Below are 25666 nucleotides of genomic sequence, written 5' to 3'. Positions count from 1 at the left end.
GTGCTTGGATTACACAATCAAATCCGACAATTCGTGACACTAAAATTTAAACAATATAATTTGGATTTTGCGGTTAACATATAATAAAGATGAATATCTAAAGTTTTGAAATGGACACCTGATTTGGCGAAGTTCGAGTATGGAAATTGTGGATAGCCTCGCCGACCTCGAAAGAGTGTACAAGTATTCATGAACAGTTCTGGCGACAACTGACAACTTTTATAGCTTCGTTATCTAATAATTATTATTGAATGATTGGTTTGAAAAGGCTGTAGTTTTATTTTTGTATTAAATATATACTTGCATATCACGAGTCACGATGTAAGCCTTATTTTCAGGAGAATGCTCGCATATTCAACCTGCTCTACGGATAATACGTACATGTATGCGTACATGTACGCTGCAGTGAAGATCACATATGGAAATTTATTTGGTAAAAAGGTAAATGTTAGCATTGGGATAGGGGCCGAATTTCGGTTAGGCACACACACCCTCTTCCCCACCCCACACGCTGAACACGGAGTCGAGCGCTCAATATCACACCTTGTAAGACCCTTTAAACAAACTATCAGCCGCATGGGGTGACACACACCTTAAAGACATAGTTTAAGAGTGAACTCCCCCCCCCCACACACACACAATCTGTTTACAGTATACAACCTCTGTGTATTGATCTTAATCTAAATGCCAATGTGCCCTCGTTTCAGATCTCTGATCTGAGTATCCTGCTGTGCAGATTTTAGAGTTTTTATTAAAGAAATGGACCCTTAATTGCCCTGAGCCAATAAAAAGATACACAGGAAATTGTTCCCGACTGTGACACCAGCGCAATCAGCAGGAGAAGCACAGCAGGGGATTATCATGCCAAACATTCCTTAAACTAGGCCTTTAAATTCTGGTTGCCATGCAATAGACAGCAGCGAATACCTTGAAATAACTATATATCACCATACAGTCAAAACTACTGCCCACAGGGCCATAGCACAATCTACCTCACAGCCCAACATATCAAATACATTGAGAAAATCAAGAAAGATCAGCATGAGTTTTCAATGATTTAACAATCATTGAACTCAGGGTGCGTTACAAAAACGTAAGATGATCTCTATAGCGGGAAACGCTTGGAAGTCGGTGCAATCACAACAGCGGTTACAACTGCTCTACAATTAAGATACACCACGGTTTCGTGCCCAAACGGGCCAGCTACCACCTACTTGCGGCCTCAGCACCATCTTTCAAGAACGGCGAATAAAGGAAGGAAGAAAGGATTGCATGGTTTAACCTTGTATCTTCCAAGGTTGCATCGACGACTTCCCTGAAGGATTTTCAGATCAGCCTGAACACTAACCATGAACAAAATGTTAAACAGTATTTTGACTTGTATATTTTGAATTTTTTCGCCATCATCATGTTTATAATTTAACAAAGGTAAACCCGGTCTTTAACCCAGCTCAAAATATGAAAGAAGCACACGACATGTAAGCCATATTGAATATGGGGACAATAAGATTAAAACACAAAAAGGATATACACTGTCAAGCCATTCTTTAACGTACATGTAAATATATTCGCCACCAATACATTGTTTGATGTTATGAATTTGCATATCAATAATTCTGCATTGTTTATAAAAAATATATAATAAATTATCCAATACCCTGGTATGGAACGAATCATTATGGGTGCGAATATACTATTTCCCAAAAACATTAAATCCCGCGTGCATACTTATGAGACAAAGATTTCATACAATACTATTATGTTTTGTGTTTTCTTTGAAGGAGATATATGAAAAATAGAATTAAGAAATAATTTTACAAACACTTAAAGGGCCGAGAGACCATATCAATTGATTTTATAAAGAAAATAATGCTAATGAGGTTCAAATCGAGGCTCATGTTATATGCAAATGGCGGTGTTTCTTCTCAACAACTGTAAATTTCAGGGTTGTGGCCGTGCTTTTCCAACTTTAGCCGATCTTATACATCATATTGAGAACTCACACATAGGTATGTATTGGTTGGAATGGGTTATCTTATTAGAAATCTTTTGATTGTGGGTTAAAATTGAATTGTTTACATTTTAATTGCGGGGAATTTGCGCACTTCCGGTTGATCAGCTGTGCTGGCCCTGGGGATGAATATCAAAAACTGCAAATCGAAAGTAGAAATAACTTTTTATTCCAAACTCTTTTTTAAGCAAACAATATAGATGTGTTGGTTATATTGAAAATAAGTGTTGTTTTTGTAAATGTGTAATGATGTTACATTTTCAAAGTTTTGATATGTGACCTGACAATGACAGATAAGTAAATTTACAGATGTTGATCCCAAAAATCTTGAAAAACAAGAAGTTCAACAGCCTTCATCATTAGCACTGAGTTACATTTTGAAGTAAGTATCAGGCAGTTTCTACCTTATTTATACACATTATATATTCCAAGTGTTTAACATGAAAACTAGGGTTTTAGCCAAAGGGATATGGATGCTGCACCGTGTCCTTGTACGCTTTTTCAGTAGTACCCTCCTGCCCTCATGAAGACCAGCATGGGAACCCTTCTGCCTTCACAGAATTAAATGCTCAATACTGTCTAATATATCTTTTGTCTTGTTTATAATTTATAATAAGATTATTAATTCATACACACTTAACATATCTGGCAGTTGAAATCTATTACTTCAATAAACACAATTTCTAACACTTCCTACAAAATTCATTATATTCAAGTTCTTCATTAATTGATTAAACGATTTAGTGTGCCGTTTTTACTCTTAGCACCCTATCACTTTTCTGCAATACCATGTCCTTCTTTAATCCTGGCTAAAACCTTACATGAGCAATGCATTATATCCGGAAGAACTTGGGATTCAATTTGTAATTGGCCCTAGAGCAGATATAACTATAATATAATTATAAATCTTCCAAAAAATAGTATGTTAAAATATTTTGACAAATTATTAAATAACTACAAACATATCAAAATTGTATCCATCTATCATATATGTTAAGATATGCGAAGAAAAATCTGTTAACATTGACATTGTACTCATTTTCAAATTAACACAGTATATCTTTGTTCACTGATAGGCATTTTACGAAGGGAAGTGTTCAGATAAAGAAAGAAGTTCTTGAGGCAAAAAAGAAGTCATCAAAACAAAGAGTTCCTTCACCATCAACACTTCTCAGAAGCTCTACGCCAACTGGTAACTTTTTTACATGTACATATAGCTAAGCATTAAAGTTTAGTATATTGTTCTTTAACATTTTAGTAAAGAATTCCAGTCTTTGGCACCAAATATTATATAAAAATATTTACTGAAGTAAGAAAGCATCAAGGAAGAAACTAAGGATCACCTGAAAAAACTTCGGGATTAAGAGTAAGAACATTGCATTTGTTTTATTAATGCAACATATAAGAAATAAGTAACTTAAAGGGTAGTTTTATCAGTGACTCATAAGAAAAGACCTGAACCTCATATTGTGGTGAGAACCGCTTAACAGTTTAGGGAATGAGATAGATTAATTGCTAAAGGTTATTTTGGAATTGTAAGGAAAATGCTTTAAAAATTTTATTTTGAAGACTCCTGCCCCTCATGCCTGATGTATAAAATTTAAAAAAAAATGCTGGGGACAATACATTATTCTGTTTTTTATTTTCAGGCAGTGAGTTTGGAGATGATGAAGATTTGTGCAGTGAAGATGAGGACAGCGATGACTCCTATACGACACAGGAGGAATTTACCACAGAACTCATCCTGGGGTATGTAGACATTCTAGTTAACACCACCAATCTTTAAACTTCAGATATTCAAGTGATAGCCAATTTTTTTATATTCTTATGAAATAGAATTCAACTATCATTGGAAAAATCCCCTACTAACCCAAAACTATTACTTACAGAGTTTTACATTAGGGCTTTGCTCATTTATAAGATACATCTTGGACAAAGACTTATAGATCAACTTTTTCAATAGAACAGTGGCCATAACATGGTTACATTTAAAGTAAAATTTCTTGGAAAATGAATGCTGCATAATTCAATAGATTCACTGATAACCTTTCCAAACAACCTTGTCTAATGGTTTTAGCCAGGTTTAAAAAAGAACAGTGTGCTGCAGGAAAAAGGACGCATTGTTTCGTTCTGTGAAGAACTTGAACATTATGAATATGACAGAAAAAGCAAGGAATTGTTATTACTTAAATTAGTATTAGGTTTTCAACTGCTAAAAATGAAGAGTTTGTATGCATTTCAGCTCCATATGCCAAAACATTTTTTCCCAAAGGAAAGTTCCCCAATTCCCAAGTTCTCTTTCAAGAAGAAGTAATTGAAAACTGTTTGGAAAAGTAATTGGATTCTGACAAAAACAGTTATTTTGTGTGGAAGAGTCAATATTTCCTTGTAGGTACAAACCTAATCAGAGTGTTTCACTTTCTCTGTTGAATTCTTATAACTCTGACAACTTGCATACCCTTCACTAAATAATATTGCCAGATCACCTATTTCTTAAATTATTTTCCTCTTAATCACCTTGAATGGAAACTATGGAATGTTATTGAGTGTGTCTACACTACCCCATGACTTAAAATCATTTGTTGTTCAGAGAAATTAATTTTATGCATAACTGTGAATGTTGTGTGAAATGTTTCGTTTCCTTAATAGTTTAAGTGCAAAATGTGTTATTCTGTATGGTTATAAAAGCTGTATTTAATCATCAATTTTAAACTCAATGCCTGCAAGAGGATAGGCATACATGTATCAAAGATAAAGAAGTTCAGGTCCAGTATCAATAAAACATCTTAAGTCATATCTTAACGTTGGTTTCCTAAACTTTTCCTGGTCAAATTTAAAGAAAATGTAAAAGTGTTTTTAACATAAAGTATGTATAATACATACATTTACAGTGGGGTTTTTTCAGCCATTTTTGAAGCCGAAATTCGGCCCTATTCCACTTCTAAAGAAATATTAATTACCATACCCAGGTACAAAAAAACCCTTGTTTTTCTTTTTAGAGGAGCAATTTGACCTCTAAATACTTAGCAAATGTATCATCAATATAATGCCAGCCATGCATATGTTAATAGGTTTGTTGAATAGATGGTTTGGTAACAAGTTGAACATATTATGAATTGTGTGAATAATTTTCCCCTTTTTGATAAATCAACGCATGCTATTTTTCCCCTATCAAATGACCCCGCCAATATACCCAGATAAATGGGGTAAAAAAAATTTAATGCAAAATGTAAAAGTATTTGAGATGTTTTTAAGATATTATATCATATGATGAGTTAGATAATTGTTTAACTTGTATATTAAGGAAAATGACTTTTGATGTTTCATGAAGACTGAACACACGAAAGTGAAGGATTAAGACACAAAGCAGGTTACGGGGATTTGTCCCCGGCTCAAATGTCGTGAAATGTTTTAACTGGTATAAATATCATATTCCATGTAGCTAAATTAATTGTTTAAACTTGATTTTATAAAGAAAAACAGATTTTATCATTGATTATCTTTAAAATAATTTCCTTTGAGTCTCAAATTTATTGTAAAGGAGGAAATTACACAATCTGTACGGAAATTAAATAGCGGGCTTATCAGCTTTATCCAGATATAAGAGACTCAATATTGTTGGATAAATTGGGGCTTGTTCAAATTGTTTCTGAAGCCATAAATTTACAGGGTACAGTGTTGTTTTTTTCGGCCCTTTTTGGGGCTGAAATTCAGACCAATTACGCTCGTGAAAAGGTGTTATTGATATTTTTCCTTTAGCCAGGTAAAAATTCTCCTTAAAAAAAAAAAGCCTCAAAAAGTATGTATTCTTTTTTCAGAGGAGCATTAACCTTAACACATTTAGCAAATTAAGCAATATGGTCATGAATATGTCAATAGGTTTTTTTCTTAAAAGGCTTGAAAACAAGTTGAAAATTGTATGAATCATGTTAGAAATTTTCCTTTTTTGCCAAAACAACATCATTTTTCCCATATCAAAGGGCCCCACCACCATTCCCTTCAATTAGGAAAAAAAAATGTTCAGTTAAAAACAACAACAGTACAATAGCTCTCAATTCTGATTCCAGGTTTAACAGTATAAATCCTGGAGCTGTATTCATAAAACATCTTATAGCATTATGGTTTTACATAACTTAAGTCATTTACTAAGTCAAGTAACTCACTGGTCACATACGGTATATATCATAAGGCCTAAAAATATAGGTTTGGTTAGGATTACATCCTTTTCAAAAATAAGTAGGGTAGGAAGGCTTTTTTTTATTTATTTATTTTTTATTGGGCTTTATATAAGAATGTCACTTTCATCATTGGAAAATGGTGTTTAACTTATCTTCTGTTTAAAGCATTCAATTTTTTTTTTTTTTTTTTTTTTCAAACTGCCGTCTCCGTGGCCTAGTGGATAAGCGTCCGCCTACGGAGCGGGAGGTCGTGGGTTCGATCCCTGGCCGCGTCATACCAAAAGACGTTAAAAGTTGGTACAAGTAGCTCCCTTGCCTGGCGCTTGGCATTTAAAGGGTAGTGCTTGGAAAAGTGGTGTACTCAGTACTGGTTTAACCCAGGAAAGTTGTACCCCGTGTATCGGTGCTTTACACCGAGCACGTAAAAGAACCAAGGGGTCTCTTCGAAAAAGAGCTAGGGTCTCGCACCCGGACTTCCTTGTATCCCACCACTGTCTCTTCAGCGTGCTGTCCCTTCAGCAAAAACAAAGGACCCCGTTGGAAATAAGTGCTTGCACTTTCACGGGTTATCCTTGATCGCAAGGTCTAAAGAAATACATACATACATACAAAGGGTAGGGTTGGCGCCTATTTCGTCGGTAGATTAGGGTAACCCTAACCAAATCTTTTTATTGTTTTAGGCCTAACTTAATCATATATAAAGTTCTTTATTGTCATTATTTTTATGTAATATGCACACTTTTATATTGATAGCACTAAATCTTTTCTTTAGATATGAATACCGTATAATATTTTTAGGCAATTGACATAAGTTAGTAATATAAGGAAAACTAACGTCTGTTTGTGACGGGGCGCACATTCTCTCAGTAATAGCTACTGTATCTTACAGTAACCATTTCATGTCATAAATGATTTATCGCATTTGGCTTCCTTGTGTACTGTATATTATAATACCAGATACACAGCGTAAAAGGATGTCATATCAATGTCTATTTCTTGTAGAAAGCCAATAGTATACATGTACATGTAATTAACTGTTTCACAGCTTAGAGAACCTGACAATTCCATCTATGGTTGTGATAATTTGTGGTTTATTGATTAAGCCTTTTCATATATATGGGTTTCTTTGGAGACATATCAAGCCTTTTCTGCTGATGGAAATGAAGCTGTGATCAAGGTCACAAGGTCTCAGAAATGACAATTTGTTTTTCTCTTTATCTGAAACTGTATTGATACTTTTTCTGGCATATTAAGAAAGAATACATGTGATTAAATTTCCAAAACAGTGACTTTAGCAAAATCTTTCCAATTTTCATTTCCTTGAGCAACAAAAATAATTGTTAATTTGTGTTGCTTGATTTCTCCATATTTTTTTTAATAAAGATATATATTCATTTCTGTTTAAACATTCTATACGCAAATAATGATAAAGATCCATACAAATGTGAATTGATAGATTCAAGTTTTACCTAGAGCAATGTATAATGTGTCATACTTTGAAAGCCATTAGGCCTAAAAAAACAAGCAATTGGTTCGGTTTACCTGCCCCTACCTACGAAAAAGGCCCTGACGTTACAGTTTTTATTGTCAATTATTAAAAAAATATATGTGTTTTTAAATATGTAGTTTAACGCCATTCTCCAATGATGACAATAATGTTCTTGCATAAAACCTAATAAAAAATAGAAAATAAAAAAACCTACCTACCCTACCTATTTTTGAAAAGGATATTATTATTAACCCTAACCAAACCTTTTATTTTTTTGGCCTTATCAGAAAAAAGCAGCATATTTGTCTGAAATTGTTTATTCGATATTCTCTTTTTTCTCTGGCATATTTAGAAAGAGAACATGTGATTAAATTACAAAAAAACAGTGAAAGCAAACTCTTTCAAATTTGCATTTTCATGAGTGAAATTTTTAACTTGTGTTATGTTTTCCCCAAAAAAATTACCAAAAAATATGATATTTATTTCTTAGTTTAAATTCATTAGACAAATAATGAAAAAGATAAAGACTTATGATAGACTGAATGTTTATCTAGAACAAAATATATGTGTAATACTGAGAAAGCTTAATTATCTGAAAACCCCCACATCATTTGTGTCTTTCCATGTAGTGAAATGATGCCTTTCGAGTGCAGTGCCTTGAGAATGAAATCCTATATATTTCATTTCATATATTTTAAATATGAGATTTTTGTCGTTCCTTTCATAAGCTGAATAAATGATTTATGATCTGAGAGCTAGACATAGCTGTAAGAATTTAGATGCTGAATCATTTTCCTTAAAGGGGCTGTACTCCATATGATGAAATAGCCAAACAAAAGAAAAATGTCAAAAACTGACATCAACTTGGTATCGATGTGTACAATGCATTGAAACTTACTAACTAAAGTACCACATAGTTTACAATTTATTGATTTTTCGCATTTTTTTCGTATTGTTCCATAAAAAAAGATTACTAGGTATGTCTGCCTAGTAGAATTCATTCATTATGCCTGATTGGCTAGTAGATGTTATCACGTGATATAACCAAGCTAGGTATATTAGCTCAAATATCCCAACCGTTAAGGGTTAGCCTTCGTAGCACAGTGGATACAACACTGGACTGCAATTTTGGTGACCCCGGTTCGAACCCGGTCTCCGACTCGATTTGTTTTTTTGATTCTGGTATATTTTTTTACAATTATGATATCAAACAGTAAAACATTTTTTTTTAGATAATTGTCCTGAGATTTGTTACAGAAAACTATTTTTTTGTGCCAATCTGGTGTACAGTCTCTTTAAAAAGCTGAACCATTTTCCTTTCAGTTTGTGTGTCATGTAACAATACTTTACTCACTCCTTTGCAATATTTCTTAATCTTCTGAAAATGCATAAGGAAGTATTGCATCTATCAATGTTTAACCCCAGCAGGCTTTCAAGCGGGCCGTTGTTTTCCTACTTTCCGCTACTTTTTTGGTAGGCGCCTACTTTTCTTGGAAAAAACCCCTGTTAATCCCTATTTTAAAATAGTTTGAGAATGAAAAGTTTTAACTAAATGCATTGATGGAAATAATCTGGATCTTGATTTTAATACGAAGCCATTTCTAGTATTTTGTAGGATAAGTTTGATGCAGTAGGTCTCTGGTGCTGCAAGAGGGGTTCTATGATGAGAATGAGTGGTGCAGATTGACACGTCAGAGACACACATTTCAGTTTTATCTCATCCTGTGTCTGAATCGCTCTTGAAGCACTATTTTCCAAGCAAAGATAACAACATGTACATCATAATTGATGGATAGGTTTATTATTTATTTACTAGCATACATTTTTTTGTAAGTCAAGAGCCCTTTCTTCCCTACTTTTTTCTCTTAATATCCCTATTTTACCCTACTTTATAAAAATCCTACTGTTACTCCCACATTTTTGTAATTGATCACTTGAAAGCCTGCCCCAGGTAGGGGACACACATGGGGATTGAGACAATTTCAAATCTCTCATTCTGAAATTACCAAAAAATACTTTGGGTGGGCCCCACCATTTCCATTCCTCTAAAACAGGGGAAAAAACTCAGGATTTGAGCTAAAGAGTAATGGAAGAGTGCTGCACCATGTCCTTTTTGGTAGTACCCTTCTGCCCTCATGGAGGTCAGCATGTGCACACTTCTGCCTTCATAGAATAAAATGCTTAAGATAATCAAATATTCCTTGTTTGATGAAATCTTTTAGAAAGTTAATAAATGCGTACAAATTAACACATTTGGCAGTTGAAACCTAATACTATTTCAATTAAACACAATTCCTAACATTTTCTGTCATATTCATAATATTTAAGTTCCTCTGCAGCAGTTGCCCTTTTTTCGAGCTTGCTAAACCCATAGACAACCCTTTTTATACCACTCGAGACATCTAAGTCATTATTTTTGGTTTAAATGATCTTGTTGTTTAATATAAGGTAGAATAAAAAGTTATTTTTATATATTTTATCTATGCAGGATGATGCAGAATCTGAAAGATGGTGATGTGGACAAGCCATTTGCCTGTCCCGTCCCAAACTGTAAGAAACGTTACAAGAACGTCAATGGCATGAAGTACCATGCCAGACACGGTCACAGGAAAGATCCAAGGTATGCGGAGTAGAAGGTTGACATGCTCGTCCATTTTCCAAAAAAGAAAAGTTTGAAGTTTATCTAAAACAGTTTATTGTGATGGCCTTGTTGTTGTCAGCTTCGGCCTTGGTGATGTTGTTGTCAGCTTAGGTCTTGGTGTTGTTGTTGTCAGCTTGAGACATAACTATCACAATGGCGTACCTGTTTATGTGTGTGAGTATGTCTGTCTGCACTGAACTTTTGGCGTGCTTTTTCTTGACTCTGCATTTTAGGATTTTCAAAAAACTTGCCATAAAGGTTCACCATGATGAGGTGGTAAGTCGGGCACAGGACCCAGCTCTTTACCTTTAAAGTCAAGGTCATGCTTAAGAAGACAAATGTTGCAATGATACTTGTCTAGGCTGTATCTTGACCATGCAATATAGGATTATAAAAATACTTGCCATGAACTTTCACCATGATGAGGTGGCGTGTCATGCACAAACCTCAATGTTCAAGGTTCCATATAATAGTTTAAATGTCAAAATGAGTACTGTTGATAGGAATTGTTCTGAACCTAACTTTGTCTGGGCTGTATCTTCACCATGCGTTATAGGATTTAAAAAAAAAAAACTTGCCATAGGGGTTCACCTTGATAAAGTGGAGTGTGTAAGTTCCATGTATTGTGCAACTCCTTGTTATTCAATAATTCTGTGTTGCAATTCCATGGAAGAGCATTTTGTCTGTGTCGAGGGTTGACAAGCCACCACTTGGCGTCTAGTTAATACTGGTTATAGTCTAATACACTCAAATATATAGCAAAATAACAAAGTTTAAGTATATTAACTACACTTAAGTTATTTGAATTGGCACTTCAAATCAACCAAAATATCTTTTCAATGAGCCCCTGGCATGGTTTTTCTTTTTTCAGTCTTTTCTGCAGAATAAAGAAAGCATTCAAGTGTAAATGCGGCAAGAGTTACAGGACAGCTCAGAAGCTACGTGCCCACATGATTGTCCATCACTCGACTACAGACCTGCTCAAAATGTCTGTTCAACCTTCTACAGCCTCGACCACACTTTCCCTGCAGCAGGTTAGTTTTAAAACTTAAAGCATTGTTAGTGGTAAAGCTACATGACAGCTCAATTTGATTGCCCATCACTGGACTACAAAGACATGCTCAAAATGTATAATCAAGGAATGTAGTCTGCTTCCATGGCCTCCACTGCTCTTTTAATAAATCTACTTACAAAACATTAAATTTTTACAAAGGAAAAACAGACAAAGAGAATTTTACATGCTCTTCAAAAAAGAGAATATTACACACATTAAGCAATAAATAAAAATAGAGTGCTTAGCTTGAACCTGTTAAAAAGGACCTAAGATTGTTCGAGAAGCCTTCAGAATGAATCACTGACATTTCACTAATAACATTCTATAAACCACCGTTAAGCATAAAATAAATGTTCATAATACCATAGCATTCAAAATGTGACATCATTTATTACAGGTTTCCACAGCAAACCAGGGAATGACCAACGCGATATTTTCAGTCTCGTCATCTGGTACACAATCTGGCCTATCAAGCGCCTCAGTGACTCAGACCAGCCTCTCTCTGGTTCCTGTTACCGTGACAACAACAAAACAAGGGCAGATCACTCTAGCTAGCACTGGAGCAACACTACAGTTGATTGGCTGTCCTCAGGCAGAAATGATGAAGTCTGAAATGAAGGCCGAGTGAAGATGAATAAGAAATACAATAGAGGCTGAGTAAAAGTGTACAAAACGAAATTATATTTTTTCAAATTCTTAGTATTACTCTTTTTCTCTAAAAGTTTTGTAACAGGGCTTTTTGGCACACACTTGGTCTAGTGCTTTTCACATCGGCATAATACATGATGTGAGCTGGTTTTTACGATGATTGCTAAATGTATGAAATCTTTTAAATGAGGAATGAATACCTGTAGTAAATAAATGATAAACAATATTTAAACAGGGCAAGAAACCAGTTTTAAGAAGTACTAAGTAGTCCATTGTAAAAAAAACTTAACTGTTTTTGGTTTGATCAATGTTATTCAAAATTTTAAGTGATTGGTCAATATTTATCCAATGATTACTAACCAATCGAATTATTTCAATGGGTTAACTAGCAATATGATAAGCATTCAAAACGCCTTGGCCATTTTCCATCGAAAACAACCTCTGAAGTATATGGATGGTTTACAATGTCAGAAATCTTTACATTTAACTATAGTACAAGCAGATCGTGTAGTAATTGAATAATTTCAATTAAGCAGTTAAACTTAATGACTGTACTCATACCGGTTGAAATCTCAATTGTTTATGCAATAATTCACTTCACTATCAATCATTTTAAACTTAGTAATACAAAATACACATTTAAACCCTACGATTGATTAACACTATTGTTTTAAATTTTTCAAACAACTTCTACTTCCAAGGTTGTATTTCAATGGAAAATAGGAAAGCTGTTCCAAATGAATTATAATCTGTGGACATGTTTTATTCAATAGGCTGCAGCTTTGCATAAATGAAAAATATCATGTTTGGTTGATGGTCATTTTCATTTGCTATTGAGAACACTTATATGGATAACATTTATAAAAAAATAAAAAAAATCATTTAAAAAAAAAAAAGAACAAAAGATTTACTTTTATCGAAGCACTCTTCTATGTAAACTTTGATTTATCAACTATGAATAATTATAAGTTTTCAATTGTTATTTCTTTGAAATAAAAGAAAATTGATTAAGACATTGGTCTTTGTGTACATGAAAAAGGTATGTTAACATTGTATTACGATGTTACAAATTTTTTAGCTAAAAGAATCTTTTTTTGAATTTTGAACCTCTGAAATCCAGCAAGTAGATAGTGATACACAGTGTTACTGATATTGTGCAATATAACTTCTTTGCAGAAATAGTGCTAAATTTACTATAAAATTCAGCAATTAGTATGACTTAGTTTACATTTAATGACTGAATATGTTTTTGTCAATTCTACGCAAGAAGTGACTTAAATTTCGCATCTTAAAAATACATCGAAATTAAAGAATTTAATTGTCATCCATTTTTTTATCAGCATATTTTTTCAAGCATTATTTCTGTGCCTTTCGATGGATTTATGACTTAAAATGGAAAGGTGCTCTTCATCTTAAAGCTTTAAAAATCTTGACTTCATCAGGAAAATATCTATGGAGATTTTCTGTGGCGTGAATTGAATATTGTAAAAAAAAGTATGTTTCATGTAGAAAAAGTATTTGAATGTTTCTTTTCTTATTGTTGTTTTTTTCTTCTGTTAAATTGTCTTTATGAATACAAATAGGGCAAAAATTGTTATTAAAAATAATTCATGTCATTTAAAGGGGCACAGTATATGTTGATGTAAAAATTCATATGCCTTTTCGTTTGTTTTGATCATGAAAGTCAAATGAATAAAACATAATAATGCAATAAAATTAACCCTTAGGCTGCTGATGGCGATTTTAAATGCTTTGTAAACAGCTTGGAACCAGACCAGACACCAAGTAACTCGGCGCCTGGTCAGTTTCCAAGCTGTTTGCCACTCAGTCAATATATCCCCAAAGTTTTAAGTAAAATGAAAGAAATTTAGATTAAACCAGACGACATTTTTGAGCAGACGACAATTTACCCAGCATGCAAAGGGTTAATAAGAAAAAAATATGCATCAACATGTTTTGTTCCCCTTTTTAAAAAAATATGATTCATGAATGCTTTCGCTTGGAAGTCATTAAAGATGTTAGAAATAAAATATCTTTCACATAAGTGAAAATATTAATTTAAGTAGCAAGTCACATTTCTCTGATTAAAATATTGATAGAGTTATTCCCCTTTGGCCAATTTAGAGCGGAAAAGGGTTAGCATTGGTGAGTGCTTGCAATCCACTTCATGTACATATTTCAATTAAACGATCATGTTTCTTTTATTGCCACTAGTTTGCCACTTATTTCTTTGTACAGTTAATTTTGTATATGTATATTTAAGTATATATATGTAATAAGTTATTTCTTTGCATGTGATGTACATGTATTCTCTAAAAGTGCATAGTATGTATTTATTTGAAGAAAAAAAAAATTATAACACTATTCTGTTGTCTTTCATTTGCATGTATATATAAATGTGCCAAAAAAAAATATTAAAAGTTTGAAAATGATCAAAACATGTTGTAAATAGTGAAAGAAGTTGAGAACTATTTTGTTTGTAAAGTTTGTCATTGAACACTGTTTTCATATTGTTTTTGCCAGTTATGTATTGATTAGATATTGTTTTGTTCTTCATGGTTTTGGAGAGTATCTTTGTATTATTTTATTGTTACAGCGAAAATTGTTGTTAAAAATTTGTTTAAAATTCTGTTACGCATAAACGCCCACACTCAATGATCTGTTTGACAAAATGCACTTACAAAGTGGATTGTTAAAATTTAAGAATGTAACTGGATTGTAAAGACCCAGAGAATTTGTTCAGTTCTTTTTTGTTCAAACACATATTGTTAACTTTGAACTTTTGAATTTAGTTTGTGATTTAAATGTTTGATTTGCTGTCATGGTAATATTGGTAAATTTCTTTCTTTTTAACATGGTAGGTGTATGTGTTAGAGAATGAGTTTCTTAGCAAAAGTTTTAGCCCCGCAAATTTGCAAAAGATAAGAAAATAAAAGGGAAGCTTGAAATTTAAGTTATGATGAAATATCAGCCTTATTTAATATAAATATATACAAAAAGAGTTCTATTTCATCTAACAATTTCTAATAATATGATATTAAAACTATTTAAAGGTTAAAAATAGGAATTTTTGCCTTTTTTTGCTGTTTTCAGGGGTATTATAGAACAAATGTATGTGGCCACATACTTTACTGTCCAAAATATCCAAACCACATATTTTGCATTAGAAATGCTTAACAAAGGCTATATATATAAGCTGGTGAAGGATGCGGACACAAATAATAATAAACAGTTCTTAAAGTTTATATTTTATTTTAACATACCAGTATGTTTCAAATACCACAATGGTTTCTTCTGTTTTTATTAAAAATAAGCGGGGCAAAAATAGAGCGTTTATGAACTTTTTGGAAAACGTTTGAAAAAAAAAAATGAATTCTAAGAATTTTGATTTTTAATCCACTTACTGGTTATTGTTCTACCTTTTCCGTCACACTGGTGTTTACCTTAATTAGCTTGAATCAAGGTGTAAACATATTTTATCTTGGAATAATTTTGGCCATGTTTATCAATGAGCATATGACTAAATATCATAGGGAATATTTTTTTGTTAGAGATTGCCTTATAAACACTTACTGGTTTGAAAGAGTTATTCAGATTCAAACTCAATAGACCAATACAACAATTTGTGTTTAGAAAAAAAATATAACAACATGAATTTACCAGTTCGAAAAAATGATTGTACGATACTTACTTTGATAATAACTGGTCCCACAATGTATTATAAATTTATTTGATTTTGTGCAATATATTATCTTCTGTAGATTGTTTTGTTTTTTCACGAGGTCCTTCTGGCGATATTTCGTTCTTTGCAACTTTTCAAGATTAAGACTTTCTAAAGCCATTGTTTAGCCATCGAAAAACATCATTAAATTATTATTTCCCTAGGTTTAAAATCCATGACCTGGTTGATTTGTAGAAAGAACACAAATATTAAATCCTTGTGAAATTGTGGTGATCTGCAATATTCTGTATTTGCAATAACATCGATGTACTACGCAATACTGTAAAGATTTTTCTATCATTATTCATTCATTCCTAGTACTTTCGAGCATGAAAGGATATTGATTTATTTCCATGTCTCTTCAAGTGGGTTTGCAAGATATTTTGCGTACTAGTTTAATTTCATGTTTAAGATATCATTTTTCTGCTTCAGTCTTTCTATAAAAAAGACTCTTTCTTTTAAGATATTTATTTTTTATGTGATTGGACTTAGTTTGTGAATATGTAACAGTTTAACTTCAGTTCAACATTATTTTAGTTGTAGTTGACCATTTTTTTCTTGACTGTTCAGCTTTTCAGTTAAAACAAAACTGTTTTTATTATATGATGAGATTATGTGCAAAATAAAATGGCTGGTCCATTTCTCTGTATTTTGTCGTTGGTTGTAAAAAATGATCTGAAGTAACGTTGTCTTTCACGTTTCACACTTAAAATTTAAGACCGTATCAAGTTGATTCCATGTTTTTCGTCATTGGATTGTTAGGTTGTCAGCCGTCAAAATGAAAGAACAAACATTTACTAAAGTCTAAATAAAGCAAATAAATTGTTTTTAGAGCTTTATATTGGTAGTAAGAATGATCTCAAAAAAGATCATAATGAGGGAGAAGTTTAATTTTCCTGATATGTAGTCTTGCAAATTTATATGATATGATGCTTTCTTAATGATTTTTGTTTGTAAAAAAGGCTATCATGGGATTTGTTGTAAAAGAATATATTTACTTTAGTAGCTTCTGCTTAATTTTTTCCTGCTTGGTTGCTAGTTAACGAAAATGGAACTGAACGATAATCATAGAATCAATTTGGTATGGCCTAAATGAAAAACCTGATCAGGTACAGAATCAATTTGGTATGGCCTATATGAAACATTTGATCAGGTACTTGAATATTTTTAGCTCTACTAGCAAAAGGCCAGAAGAGCTTAGGCGATGAAGTGGTGTTCGTCTTCTGCATGTCTGTGAATAATTTCTTGTGAAAGTGATACAGTATTCAATTTTGATTGTATCTTATCAAACTAATATAGAAGTTATGTATCCATGAGAGTTTGGTTCCTTTCTAAGGCCAGTCAGAACTCTCCATGCATGACTGTTTAATAGCTGTTGAAATGCTGCATTAATTTCTAGTGGAGACAACTTTGTACAGAGAGTTGTGTGTATATTGCAGTAGTTCATGCCCTCCATAACACATGGTTCACTGGTTGCTTCCCTTTGAATGTGAGTTCAGTATATAACCAAAAACTTCATGCCAGTAAAGCAAAAGCCCTCGAGGGCCTCTTGTTTAAGATGATCTATTTTCCTGTGGAGTACTGATCTCTTATATAAAAAGAAAGCCCTTCAGTTCATGTTTTTGTTTAGAAAATAAATGGAACATTTGTCTGTTGTTTTTGCTGTTGTCATACATTGTAAATTGACATATTTTAAATGATAATTTATGTTGTAAAAAGTACAAAAACTACAAGCAGACATCATCATTTGATTACTGTAAGTAATTAGTATCAAATCCTCAATGATGTGAATTTTGGAAGCCTGGTAATCCCTTATCATTTTGGTATCATTTGAGAAGGTTTATGTGCACAGAAAGAAGATAAAATTATATTGAAAACAATTTTACCTGTCTTTCTAAGATGGCAAAATTCTTTTAGGTGTTTTCATGTCATATTATGATTGAATTGAAGAACAAAATTACAGACTGTAATAACTTAACCTATAATGTATTTTCAGTAATTTATTACAAAATTCAGCCATCAGCAAGCAATACACTTTCATATGATATCAAAATTATATGGTGTTACTCGACATAAAAAGTTAACATTATTGCCATTGGGTGGATGAAAATGAACAAACTTGCTCATTTATTCATCAGATACCTAAATACTTTATTTCCCTCTAACTTTCAATTATGGACTCAGCTTCGTATTATTGGATCTGTCTCTAGCTTTGATTATCAATATGATATTTAAAATAAATGTTTAAGTTGTGAATATATGTAGATAAGTAAAATATATTTTTTGTATATGTTTTCTTCTGGTAGAGTGTAAATTATTGAAGTATGTGTTCATTTATGGTTATTTCAAACATTTTGTGTCTTTAGTTTCAATGTTTGTACATTCTAATGAAATTGGCCATTTCATGTATCAAAGTTTGATAAGTTCTTCGATATTGATAACAATTGTAAATACTGTGTTTGAATTTAGTTTAATCATTTAGTAGTAACACTAATAGTAGAATTAAAAATATAATTCTTATTCACAACTGTAGCTTGGCTTTGTTGCAAAAATTAAGAGGTAAATGTTGATTTGAAATGGATTGGTTTGTAGAAATACTGCATTATGCTGTGTATATTTTGCACCCATTATCATATAAATTGATTACATTCTTAGCTAGAGTTTTAGTCACAGGATTCATTAATTAATGATGATACATAGATTGTAACCCTTTGAATTTTAGACATAAAGCTGCACTCTCACAGATTTACCATTTTTACAACTTTTTTATTTTTTGTCTTGGAAAGAGCAAATTTGTGCGTATATATCTGCAAACCAATAATATAAGATTGCTGGCAAAAAATCAGATCTTAGATAATCATATTTCCGCTCAAAAATTAATGTTTTATGGCCTAAACTAACGGTTTAAGAAAAATGCATTAAACATCAATTTGAACGTAAATATAAAAATTTGCGATCTTATTTTTTGTCAGCAGTCTTATTTAACTGGTTTTAATGGATTTTCGCAAAAATTGGCTCGTTTCAAGACAAAAAAAAAAAAAAGTAGTGTCAAAACGTTCAATCTGAGAGAGTGAAGCTTTAAAAAAAGAAATATTGACATATTTTCATAAGTGCAATGAAAATATTGCTGAAATGTTGAAAAACAAAATATTGAACTTTCTATTACCAAACAAGTAATTGTTTAATTTGATACATGTATTTCCATGCTTGTTTTAAATGGTATTCTTTTTCATTACAACTTAAAGAATGATGCTTAATATGATTTGTATTAGATTAAAACCTTTTCTGATTATTGCTTTGGACATGGATGGTCACAATATTATTTTAAAATTTTCTTAAGATAATCACATAATGTATATTTATGAATATTCCACGTATATTATGATTGTGTTCTATTGTGGAACAGTTATTGTTATTGTTATAGGTAATAAATGAATAAAATAAATTTGGTTTTATTGTTTTGTTAGCTGAAGAATGATTTTGGCTAAGAAGTAAAGCTATTTTGTTCATTTAGCCCACTTGCTTCTCACATAGGGGTCCAGGGTTTAGTTCCTATCCTGGGCATGTGAGTTTCGTAGGTAGTCAACAAGCCAGACAAATGAGTTTCTGCCGAGCACACTATATTAGCAATACATCATACAAACCAGTTGTAATGGCTAATATGGTGAAAAGTGTGATTAAGTTGACAACGATCACTGTGATATACAGTACCCAATTCAGTTTGTGGGGTCAAAACCTGCACTTGTTTATTATGGGAGGCCATGGAAAAGTTCCACATGTGATGATTGAGCTAATGTCCTCTTAGGAGATATATGTTTAGACCAACTGTCCCTTGTTACCATCATGTGTCCTGAAGACACATTGACATAGTTTGTAGGGTGAGTTTGTTTAAAATCCGGCAAGGCCCATTTGGGGAGTAGCCATTTAACATCGGGTTTAAACATTCCAGTCCATTTCCTATAGAAGTTTGCTTAAAAGAGTTTCGTCCATTTCGCCCTCGTGTTTTCCCTATTACTCACTTATTAACAGCTGGAAGGATTTTGAATAACTAGATGCAACACTGTTTACCATATTGAAATGGTGAATAGTGAAATCATTCCTTCAACTGACAGATTGCTTCAACGTCAAAGTTTTAACATAGCGTAACTATTAATCTGTACTCATAAACAAATATGATTTAAACTGGGAAACCATAGTGCGCTATTTTCAAAACGGGAAACACAAATGACATGATTGCTTGGAGGAAACGGACAAGTTGGATTTAGAAATAAGTTGATAAGTTGCACATTAAGTGTGCACGACCTGGACTTGTTAAATGCCAATATTTTCATTTGTTTGTGTCCGCTTCTTTATCACCTGATTTTTTTTTAACTAAACGCAGATGCTCAACATCACCCAATCAATGCTTCCTTTTTCAAAATCAAGGCAAGTAATGTTTTCATGATTTAAATACTAGTATTAGTACTAGTATTTCAATTGTAAAGGTAAAAAAAAACCATAAAAACATTAGGTCTTTTATTATAACCAATCTATTCTGTCCACTACATGTTCTTGTTGAATATGCTGTAATATGTATTTCCCTTTTGTTACACTACACAGAGGCTTTTCAAATGTACCAAACATGATAATAATTTTATATAGATATGATTGTTTTCCTTTTTTTGAAGAGAATACATAATGCACATATCATTAAATATACTAGTATTTCACTTTCATTCGTAAATTCTTGATTCAGTCAACTCGCAAACAATGACCTCTCCAAGATGCCCAACAATGAGACTGGGGGTTTGTTCACTCGGGGCCATTTCAGACCTTTAGCTTCACTGGTCACTGTGGCCAGCTTCTGTTCCCCTCCCTGTCCACAGTCTTGTAATATTGATATCATTTGACCAGTTTTATCAAGTGTTAGCAATTTGCATGCAGAGCATTTTGTTACATATATTCTCTCCCCATCAGGACTAACACACATTTATACACTGTAAAGTAACCAGACTTATCTTCATATATCTTTATTAACAGTTTTCCGTCCATCGTGTATTGGTAGTGGGAAGTGTAGGACCCAACATAATGTTGGCCTTGGTGTTTGGCGAATAGCACTGATGGTCCGTGGTGAACTTTCTCACCTTCTGTTGCTTCTCTCTGGTCACAATGAGTAAAAAGACTGCAATTGAAGCAACTTCAGCTATTTCGTGGCCTATTGTTTGAGACACGCGTAGTGCAGCAGCAGGTAGATCACAGGGATAAATGACCTTGTGTTGGCTGTTCAGAAGCTTCAATCTACTGTTCTTTCTGTCTGCAATGGCAAAGTATCGAATGGGCATCTCCATGATCTCACATAAACATTCAATATAGCAATTAAACTTATCATCTTGAATCGTAACAACAATACTCTTTGAATTATGGCATGAGTACACCTGAACTCCGTCAGTGCGTCCTAAATTTTCCATGATTACTAGTATTTATATTGGCACACGTTCTATGTCATCCTTCACACCCTCTTCCAAATAATTTACTATGCTATCAAGGTATATGTAAGCTTATTTATACACGCACTCGGATCTTGTCCATTCGGCGAGTGTTCCAATAAGATTGTATGTCATTTTAGTTTTTTTTTGGAGCATATTGCACAGACAGAATGTAACTCTGGTTTGAGCTGCCCTGGTTACTTAACGTGCACCAGTGTATATAGCACTTCACACGGGACCCCGATTTAACAACCCTGCCGGAAGACGATTAGTACTTAATTTTAGTTGTGCGGCAGAGAATCAAACCTGTGACCCCTGGATTGACAGTCAAGTGTATTACAACTAGGCCACGGATCCGCCACAAATATGCTTTCAAACTGCACTACGTTCGTTTTTGTACCCCACCTTTGATGACAACCATTTGATAAGGTAAGGATGATGTGAGAGCAATGATATCAGGCAAGTGACAGTACACATTGTTACGAACGATAATAACATTCAAATGAGGACTTCTACGGATAAAAAATCACTGATACTGCAAATCGGTTATCTGACATACACGCGGGAGATCACCGTACATCAGGTATACATGTACTATTTAGCCCTAGCGAGACGTAAACAAGATGACATGTCAATATTTATGTATATAACTGGTTAGATTTTACATGATATTCCTGCTGATTGTAAATTTTTAATTATTACAATTATTGATTATTCCCGTCAGTGGTTTTATCCAAGCGGTAAAACATGCGAAACAGATACTAGTAATTAATAGTACAACAAAAGAATCGTGGAATCCAATTGAAATAAATTCAAGTCCGTATGGGTATTTATCATATTATATTATATTTATGTACATCAGTAATCAGGGAAGTCATGTCACTTGAACTATACTATTGACGTTTTTCTTGTGAACTATTGACAAAAAGGACAGTCGCAGTCGATAATGAGTGTGAGTGTTCATCAGCTGAACTATGGTCCAGCAGCACTGCGAACTCATTTAAGGAATAAATATATATATATATATATATATATATATATATATATATATATATATATATATATATATATATATATATATATATATATATATGTGTGTGTGTGTGTGTGTGTGTGTGTGTGTGTGTGTGTGCGTGTGCGTGTGTGTGTGTGGTAGTTTCTCTCATTGTGGTAATACATACCAATCATAACTATTTACATATTGTGTTTGTACTAAATGTACAATATTTTTAGGCTTTGTATTTTTCTATACTGTATTTTATTTAAAATTTTAAATAATTTGTCATTTTTGTTTCTTGTCTTCATTCACTTGTGGTAATCAGGTATAATCGTAAACACATACAATTGTAGTTAGTCAGAGGTATGTAGTTAATTTTACAGCACAACATGAACAGTTGAACACACTTTTATTTTGAAATGATGCAGAAGGTTGTTTGCATTGTCACCAAACTGTGGGTAATGTGCTTGCACTTAACAAAATGGGGGTTAAGGTACAAAAAATCGGCCAGGAAACGTGTACTGTCGAGTAATAACCATGACGTTTGAAAGATAGGAATATATATATGAAAGAACGGTTACAACAAGCAGAGATATGCCATATTTGCCGAGAAAATACGAAAAAAGTGAGGATAAATTCAACACATTTATTTGTAAACATTGCCTCCTGAGCCACAATCTGTCCAAGAACTTTTTTATCTTTAAAGTTATGATACCAAACTAAGATGTCGATTGAAGAATATGTTTTTCGCCACACACTGGACGCATTTATTTTTAAAAATTAAAAGAAAATGTCTTCTCCCAGAATCGGTATTTTTCATTCCAAATACGCCATTTTGTTTGCCATGAAACATTTTTCTCACTTAATGTTTGCATGAAACGAAATTACGTACTCACCCTTTTTTATTCATTTCTATTTTAAATTTAGATCTTCAGAGTTTTTTAAAAAAAAATCCAGAAAATATGTTGAAGATTTTGTGAGTTGTAAATACAGAAGTTATTGAACAAATATTTGGTATTAAGTAGACATGTGCATGCTTTTCTATTTATGTCAACATTCTGATTTGATTTATAGAGCTAAATGCATAAACAAACTCTTCAAACAATTTACACCACTATTCATCTATGATGGCATATAAAGAGTTATTAACTCAGCTAAAAAAGTGATGATATTTCATGATGGCGACGTGCTTTATGATACAAACTACTTTGTTTCTTACTAAACTGAAAATATTCATTGTTCATCAGTCGTATTGATGCTGGTGCACATTTCTTGAAAAAAATAATAATTTCAAAATGTTCAATTGCACTTCAATTGTTTGACTCATTTGTAGGTTCGATTCTTAACTATGCGAGTTCTGTCTGGGGTAATCAAAATCGAAAAATAAAGAAAGGATCCACCTAAGGCCAAAAAAAAATAAATTGTTCGTTTAGGGTAACCTTCCCAAAATTTCTAGGTAGGGTAGGTAGGGATTTTTTTTTATTTTATCATTATTATTTTTTCAAAATCTGTCGTAAGTTCAGAGTGTTTTCTTGCACATGGCGGTCTTTCCTACATTACTGTCATTGCCTGACTTTGTCTTATCATATAAACAATAATTCTGATTAAAATCTGCATTTATCCGCCCTTCGTAACTCTCTATTCGCTAACGAATATTTTTTTTTGCTCAGAAACGGAAAAAAATAGTTAGTGTCGGCGCATTTTTATAGGTAGGGTCGGGTTACCAGAAACGGACATATTTTTTTTAGGCCTAACATTTTGCAAATCGTTACTAGGAGTTAAGCAAAGTACATGTACAGCGGCTGTTTACGGAGAATTAGGGCGTTATCCAATATATATTAACAGATACGTGCTAATTATTAAATATTGGTTCAAAGTACAACAGTCTAATAATATTTTATTAAATTTGTTATACCGTAAATCAGTTGATTTAAGCGAGGAAGGCCTCACAACTTGGGCATCTAATGTTAAATGTTTACTTGAGGAGAATGAATTTTAAGATGTCTGGATTAATCCGGGGAATTATAATGTCAAACGTTTAATCGATAATTTTCTACAAAAGTGGCGTGCTGATATTGCCAACAGTGCGAAACTTAATATTCTATACTTGCATCTGCACAGTAAGTTTGGTATGGCTGAATATCTTAATTTATTATATAACAATACTAATAGAAAATACCTAACTCAATTACGTATATCAGCGCACAGGTTACGTATTGAAACTAGTAGGTACGGACAAAACAGACTACCAAGAAATGAAAGATTATGTTTATTATGTCATATACAGGAAATTGAGGATGAATTTCATTTTGTTATAAGATGATATTGTTTCGATGACCTCCGTTCAATTTTTATTAAAAAGTATGTTTATGTAAAACCCAGCATGTTTAAATTTACTCAACTAGTTAGTAGTAATAACAAAACAACTATTGTAAATTTATGTAACATTTTGGTACAGGCAAATAATAGAAGAAACCTATTAATCAATGCTATTGTTTAAGTCGTAATCGTATAATTACTTTTGTAACCACTAACCATCTGCATTTCCATAATGTATCTAAATAACTAGATAAACAGCTTCTTAAATCTATTATTATTCACAATATTGTTATACATGAACACTATCCATATTTCTTGAGCTATTCTTGAATTGTTATTGATATTGGCTGCCTTGTAACGATGATCACACGCATGAATATGTTGTTTAATTGTATATATTTGATTGACGAGATGCTTTGTTGCATAAGTCGAAATAAACTTCTGTTCTGTTCTGTTCTGTTCTGTATTATAACTAGACCATTAATGAAACACATACATAACATGTACACAATTAAAATTACCCCGGCACAGGAAACCAGAGTCCTTGACGCAAATGTTATCTAAGGACCATTTTGAAATTAACATGACGCGACCTGTTAGTCAAACTGGCCGGATAATACCCGACTGACCAATCAGCGTCCAGATTAGGCGGGGCTTATCAGTTGCCCGTTGCTATCCGCCATGACCTCTGACAATCTGCACTTATCAACAGTTGTGTAAATACTCTGTTTTCTATATATTAAACACAAAATATGTTTTTTATAACTGAGAGATAGTAAAGACAAGGAAATCCATAATGCTGACATTTTCCCTTCTTACTGCTTAAATTATTCAAATTATGCATTTTTTTTGGAATTTGTTTGATAACAAAGTGACCTTTCGGTAGACAATTTCAACCCTCCAAATTCTTAATGTGACAGTACATAATATACGTATCTTTTTCGTAAGTCTTAAAACAAGAAATATAATTATGTGTATTAGTGCATAATATTGAAGACAATTCTTGCGATTTATTTTGATTTTGATTTTTTTTCTCTTTCTTGTGCGTAAAGTTTTAAATCCGAAGTATATACATTTGCTTTTAAGTTTGTTTGGACAAACTGTAAGTTGAGTTACATTTGTTTATTAAATTTAGATAGAAGA

The 25666-nt window shown here is 32.7% G+C and overlaps 1 protein-coding gene across 1 annotated transcript; it reads left to right on the top strand.

Moving 5' to 3' along the window:
• The first annotated feature begins 1723 nt into the window (after window positions 1-1723).
• Window positions 1724-16384, top strand: LOC128234167 (juxtaposed with another zinc finger protein 1-like). The gene is made up of 7 exons (XM_052948205.1): window positions 1724-2009; window positions 2321-2393; window positions 3088-3203; window positions 3661-3760; window positions 10167-10298; window positions 11191-11353; window positions 11771-16384. The coding sequence occupies exons 1-7, from the start codon at window positions 1904-1906 to the stop codon at window positions 11999-12001; spliced, it is 921 nt and encodes a 306-aa protein (XP_052804165.1). The 5' UTR covers window positions 1724-1903; the 3' UTR covers window positions 12002-16384.
• Window positions 16385-25666: the final 9282 nt, after the last annotated feature.

This window comes from Mya arenaria, chromosome 5 (assembly GCF_026914265.1).
Source record: "Mya arenaria isolate MELC-2E11 chromosome 5, ASM2691426v1".
In the NCBI taxonomy this organism is placed as follows: Eukaryota; Metazoa; Mollusca; class Bivalvia; order Myida; family Myidae; genus Mya; species Mya arenaria.
The sequence above is the reverse complement of the archived record's forward strand: the minus strand, read 5'-3'. Positions and strand labels throughout refer to the sequence as shown.

Coding starts and splice junctions, on each gene's coding strand:
- LOC128234167 (XM_052948205.1), top strand. CDS start 1,904: ATGCAAATGGCGGTGTTTCTTCTCAACAACTGTAAATTTCAGGGTTGT. Junction 2,394..3,087: donor GCACTGAGTTACATTTTGAA/GTAAGTATCAGG, acceptor GTTCACTGATAG/GCATTTTACGAAGGGAAGTG. Junction 10,299..11,190: donor GGTCACAGGAAAGATCCAAG/GTATGCGGAGTA, acceptor TTCTTTTTTCAG/TCTTTTCTGCAGAATAAAGA.